The 5,781-nt window shown below is 35.1% G+C and overlaps 1 protein-coding gene across 1 annotated transcript; it reads left to right on the top strand.

Moving 5' to 3' along the window:
* The first annotated feature begins 140 nt into the window (after positions 1–140).
* On the top strand, positions 141–5,320 carry LOC111396143 (chaperone protein dnaJ 16-like). Its single transcript, XM_023022456.1, has 11 exons — positions 141–795; positions 913–995; positions 1,125–1,236; positions 1,323–1,427; positions 3,799–3,849; positions 3,995–4,084; positions 4,181–4,289; positions 4,376–4,524; positions 4,599–4,652; positions 4,749–4,921; positions 5,017–5,320. The coding sequence occupies exons 2-11, from the start codon at positions 976–978 to the stop codon at positions 5,060–5,062; spliced, it is 909 nt and encodes a 302-aa protein (XP_022878224.1). The 5' UTR covers positions 141–795; positions 913–975; the 3' UTR covers positions 5,063–5,320.
* The last annotated feature ends 461 nt before the right edge of the window (positions 5,321–5,781 follow it).

Raw genomic sequence — 5,781 nt, 5'->3', positions numbered from 1 at the left:
GTGGGGGGGGGGGGGGTTCCTGCAAAACAAGCCTGTTCTTTCAATGTTCTTGCAGAAATCATTTGTGCTTAAACATTCAAGATAGGTGCGAAAGGTAGCACGTTAGTGTTGTACTTCCGCGGTTGCGCTGTTTCAGTCTGTGATTTGGAAAAAAGGAAAAAGACTATTTGAATATTGAAAAGTGGACACATATCAGCTGTAGGAAGTATAGTTCTATAAGTAACTTCAGTTCGCCAGAAGTGCCATTTTAAGTTCATTGTTTGGACAAAGTGAAAATTGTGAATAAATACATGATAGGAAAAATCTCATTCGAGAGAAGTTGCAAGATGACGGTCTATTTCTTCGTCTTGCTTCTGTTCTCTTTTCCTTGTCCTGTGTCTGCTGTTGGTCTGTTACACTGTTCAAGCTCTCAGTTTTTACCTTTATATACAATTATATGACCTCTTTACAGTATATCTATTGCCGATGAGAGAAAAAATAATCTATATCATCACCCCTATTAGTAGATGCTTCATTGGTGATCTGAACAGTATCTTGTGAAATGGTTGATCTCTCTTTCTTTCTCTGCTTTGTGTGTGTGCACGCTTGTGAGTGTTTGTGCCCTTATGTGTCAAAAGTTCTGTTTTGCTAGTCAGACGAAATTGGTAGTTACTTATGTAACAAAACTGTAGGTACCATCCAGACAAGAATGCAAATGATCCTAAAGCTGCAGATATATTCAAGGAGGCCACTTTCTCTTATAATATTTTGTCTGATCCAGATAAAAGGCGTCAGTATGACACAGCTGGTTTTGCGGTGAATATTTCTGTGCTCTGCCTTGTGTTTCAAACCACTATTTACTTCAGTTAATTTAGCCAATTTTGAATTATTTAGTTTAAAAATTGATTAAAAAAAAAAAAATTCTTGGGACAGGCTGTGGAATCTGAAAGCCAGGAACTAGAACTGGATCTTTCAAGCCTTGGAGCTGTCAATACTATGTTTGCTGCACTTTTTAGGTCAGTTATAATTTCTGTTATCTGTATCTTCTTTTTTTTCTTTTTCTGCTTACTTCCATTGCTGTGTTCTCATAAAACTATTTGGTTTCTATTTCATACACTAATTGTACTATTACATTTTGCAAGTAGTAAACTTGGCGTTCCCATCAAAACTACGGTATCAGCCACTGTGTTGGAGGAAGCATTGAATGGCGTGGTAACCATTCGTCCACTTCCACTTGGGCAACCTCTGTGTAGGAAGGTAGGTGTTGTTCTATGCTTCAGTATAAATTATTCAAATGTGTTATTATGATTTGTTCAGAGAAATTCATTTTCTTCTTTCAACAGGTTGAAAAGCAATGTGCTCATTTTTATTCTGTTACCATAACAGAAGAGGAAGCGAAGGGGGGATTTGTTTGCCGAGTTTGTTCACCAGAGAAGAGCAAGTTTAAGGTTTGTAAATAGTCAGCGCTATGTATTAGAGCATAAGATATGCAATTGACTCATGCTTTCTCTACTTGGAGTAGAGGAAGGGGGGGAGGGGGGTAGAGAGAGAGATCTGAGTTGTTCCTAGTCCCGGATAGCTCTTTGTTTAGGGTGTCAAAGTTGGAGTATTAATTATAACAATCTTGCATCATAAATCTACTTCGTAGGAAGTAGATAATAACTCAACAATAGACTGCTATTTTGAATTGTGTCCTTTATGCCATCAGGCTGAGAAAACCTTGAATAAGGTTATATCTTCTAAACAGTGAGAGTAATGAGACCACTATTTGATCTATTCTCTACATTTATGTTCTATTCACTTTCATTTTACTTTGGTGGTTTGCAACACTTGAAACATGTTTACAAAGCTTTGTTTTATCTATCTCTGTAGTGGGTGAGGTTTGACTGAATTTTCTAGGGGTTTGGTATCAGGCTGAGAAAACCTTGAATAAGGTTATATCTTCTAAACAGTGAGAGTAATGAGACCACTATTTGATCTATTCTCTACATTCATGTTCTATTCACTTTCATTTTACTTTGGTGGTTTGCAACACTTGAAACATGTTTACAAAGCTTTGTTTTATCTATCTCTGTAGTGGGTGAGGTTTGACTGAATTTTCTAGGGGTTTGGTAAGCTATGATTTTCTCACTATATCACTACAATTTCTGTAATTTTAGGATTCAACACTAACATAATTTTTCTTACGTTTTGTTTGCATATTATATTCTTATCTTTAGTTTTGAATGGAGCTAGCGGAAATGGGAATGTACTAATTTGTCAACTCAGTTCTTTGATATATAACTCAGACACACTTAAAGCTCCTTGAAGTAATCAACGAAATGAAAAAACTGTATCCCCACTAGTTCAGAACTAAAAGTTCCATTTACGGAAGGGAAATATAATGTGAGACAGTGTTTATACCTGATATTTTGCTAGTTGTCTGAAGAAATGATGCATGCTCGTAGCCTTTGATTTTGAATGGCGGGTTTGTCTCCCAGTTTTGTTGCTTCCTCATGCCCGACTATTCATTGTTGCTTTAGGCCCGTGTCTCTAGTCCATGGCTTTGTATTTTACTTAATTGAGTATGCTACTGAGAGCATATTGTTTCTTGAGTATCAATAAATTTTTCTTGTGTATCAAAATGTGTTTTCCTTTATTTCATAAATTCATTATATATAACTAAAGCCTCCAACACAATATTCCAAAACCAACCATAGGTGAGCTGATATTTCATACCTGAAAATGTCAATTAGAGAAAGGAAAAAGAGTGGCGAGAACATCCAATCTAATGCTGAGTGGTGCCATCGAAGACTATATAGAATGTAGCAATCATAACGGAAGCACATTTTTTATTTGGCCTAGGTCATGATAGAAGTTGTATATACCACGAGTAGAACTTCAGCACATTGGGGTGATCCAGAATGTGAAGAACTCTGACCTGTTATAAAGGAAAAGCAAGCAGTTTTAACGAAGCACATTGGGGTGATCCAGTGAATATCTGTGCTATGATTTGTCTCCCAGTTTATTTTATTTTTCAATGAGCAACTAGTCATTGTTGCTTTAGACCTGTTTCTCTAGTCGATGGTTTTGTATTTTACTTAATTGAGTATGCTACTAAGAGCATATTTTTCCTTAAGTATCAATAATTTTTTTCTTTTTATTGTATCAAAATAGGTTTTCCTTTATTTCATATATTCATTATATATAACTAAAGCTGATGCCAATATAGCTTTTGGATAAATCTTTTATTTTAGGATAGTTTTGATTATGCTTATGTCATGATTAATCTAATCTTTCACACCTAAGAGAAGAGACTTTACCTGGATGCTGTTTCTTATTTGATGTCGTGGACTTTGGAGTTGGAAATGTATCAATTTGTGTCTCTTGTTCAAGTGATAAATTTTTTTTGATATTCAAAGCAAACATGTTTGGTTGGCTCTTGTAGATATGTGTCTGTACAGAATGTAGTTGTTCGAGGATCTTTCTGTGAATCAAATGCTGAGTGCCTGTTTGAGCCCCATATTTGGGCCTAGATGCATTTTGGAATAGTATTTTGTTAGAGAATGTGTGGTTAAAAACTAAGAAAAAGTTTTAGATTTGCATGTAAAATTATTTTATGAGAGAATGTGTGGTTGAAAATGAGTTTTGAAAAAATGAATTTTTGAAAAAAGAGGGTCAAACAGAGGCTAACACCATAAGAATTCCAAGATCACTATTTTCCTCATGTTCTCTTATCGGTGAAATATAATATTCTTTTTCTTCAATCTTGATGATCTACTAGTTTTATTTCATAGAAAAGGTATCTTATTAGTTTAACTGTCCCTTATTTTTTTGCAGCTATTGTATTTTGATCAAGAAGAAAATGGTGGATTAAGCCTCGTTCTGCAGGTTGAAACACTTATCTTTTGCTTCTTTCATGTTCTTTGGAAACATTATCAACTCAATTGAACATGCACTATAAAGATGGATATTTAATGGACGTTGTTCCACAAGAATAGCTCCTTTATATAATATATTTCCTTTTCTTGTGTAGGAGGATAGTGCAAAAACAGGAAAGGTTACATCGGCTGGGATGTATTTTCTTGGATTCCCTGTGTACCGGATGGACCAAACACAGAATTCAGTGAGTAAATAATTTGTTCGACCATATCCCCCTCTTAAATCTGTAGTCATCCATTCATGTCATTCAGCATTCCATTTTTTCTTGAGCCTGATTCAGATTGCAGCAGCGAAGGATCCTGATGCAGCTTTCTTCAAGAAACTGGATGGATTTCAGCCATGTGAAATAAATGAACTAAAGTCCGGCACCCATTATTTTGCTGTTTATGGTACCTCCTTTTCCTTGTAAGTTGTCTGCGTATACTGACTGTTTAACCTTGCATAAAGATAAATCTATATGCTCCTGTTTGTGTAGGTGATAATTTTTTCAAAAGCGCAAACTACACCATAGAAGCTCTTTGTGCTGCACCTTTCATGGAAGAAAAAGAGAACCTTAGAACCGTGGAAAGCCAAATTTTGTCGAAAAGAGCGGAACTCTCTAAGTTTGAAACCGAATATAAGGAGGTCTGTTCTTGTCCATAAATTATATTGTACACTGGAGTTTGTATTTTACTTATTTTCGAGCGACGTGATAACAGGTTCTAGCTCAATTTACTGAAATGACAAGTAGATACACGCAAGAAATGCTAGCTGTAAGTTGATCTGTACCCAAAGTTATCGAATACTTTGAATTTGTGGGTTTTCATTCTTGGGCAATCTGAAACCTGCGGTTCTTGTTGAAATTGCAGATTGACGAGCTTCTTAAACAGAGAAATGAAATACACGCTGCCTACACAATCATTCCACAAATAAAGCGTAGCATTAGTAGTCGGAGCAAGAACAAGGGTGCATTCAAGGAAAGTGACGAGGGAGAAGCAAGTAAAAGAAAACCTTCTAGGGAACGTTCAAGGAAGAAAAAATGGTACAATCTTCACTTAAAGGTGGACAAAAGAAAGCCTTGCTGAATGAGGTAGTAATTATCTTTATTCACAATTTTCAATGAATATCTTTTGTTAGCTCTTTTTCACCCAGCGGTTGTGAATGGAATTGTCAAAGCTCGTGACTTCATTTGCCGCACATTCAAAATCATGCAAGAGATTTTAGGAACCCTTGCTGACACCAGGTTTCATTCTTCAAATAGTGAATTTTGAAGCCGGCGTCTATTGGAATTGTGACACTTGTAAAGATTTCAACTTTTAAATTATTACAATTGTAATATTATTTCGTCTTGCTTCATTGCTTGTAATCCATCCCTTTTTAAGATTTTCATTGTCGTACTTTGTAAATTGCTTAGTTTATTTATTTAGTTCTTTTCATCAAACTTGATGTTCTCTCGACTTGCTAATATGCTCAAATTTTGCGCACTAAATTGTGTCTTGTTCTTAGAATTTTGTTCATTGTATTGTTTACGCGTAGATGCTATATATGCTCTAATGGCATCTAATGCAGTACGGCGGTATAAAACAGTCCAAATAGAAGAGTTTATAGTGCTTTTTCATTAAAATACTATCAGGTTCAATTTAAGAACGTCCATACCTCAAAATCAAGTGTGGGACTTCAAAATTCTACGAAGTTTTTTTAATTTGAAAATAACCAAAAACATTAGGATTTCAAGTAACATTCATACTCGTGAATATCATTGAATCCAATTGATGAGGAATTATATTTTCTCCTCTCCACTTCTTCGAACATGCTCCAAGAAATACATCCAAAAATCGAGGTACCTAAACTTTCTAACACAAAATTTTGAATCTATGAAAAAAAAAAAAAAAAAAAAAAAAA

Source organism: Olea europaea, chromosome 6, assembly GCF_002742605.1.
Source record: "Olea europaea var. sylvestris chromosome 6, O_europaea_v1, whole genome shotgun sequence".
Classification (NCBI taxonomy): domain Eukaryota; kingdom Viridiplantae; phylum Streptophyta; class Magnoliopsida; order Lamiales; family Oleaceae; genus Olea; species Olea europaea.
This window is presented reverse-complemented; position numbering and strand designations above follow the sequence as displayed.

Excerpts from the sequence above, each read along its gene's own strand:
- LOC111396143 (XM_023022456.1), top strand. The coding sequence starts at position 976 with ATGTTTGCTGCACTTTTTAG. Across the intron at positions 996-1,124 it reads ATGTTTGCTGCACTTTTTAG|TAAACTTGGCGTTCCCATCA; the intron begins GTCAGTTATAAT and ends TTTTGCAAGTAG. Across the intron at positions 4,525-4,598 it reads TTGAAACCGAATATAAGGAG|GTTCTAGCTCAATTTACTGA; the intron begins GTCTGTTCTTGT and ends ACGTGATAACAG.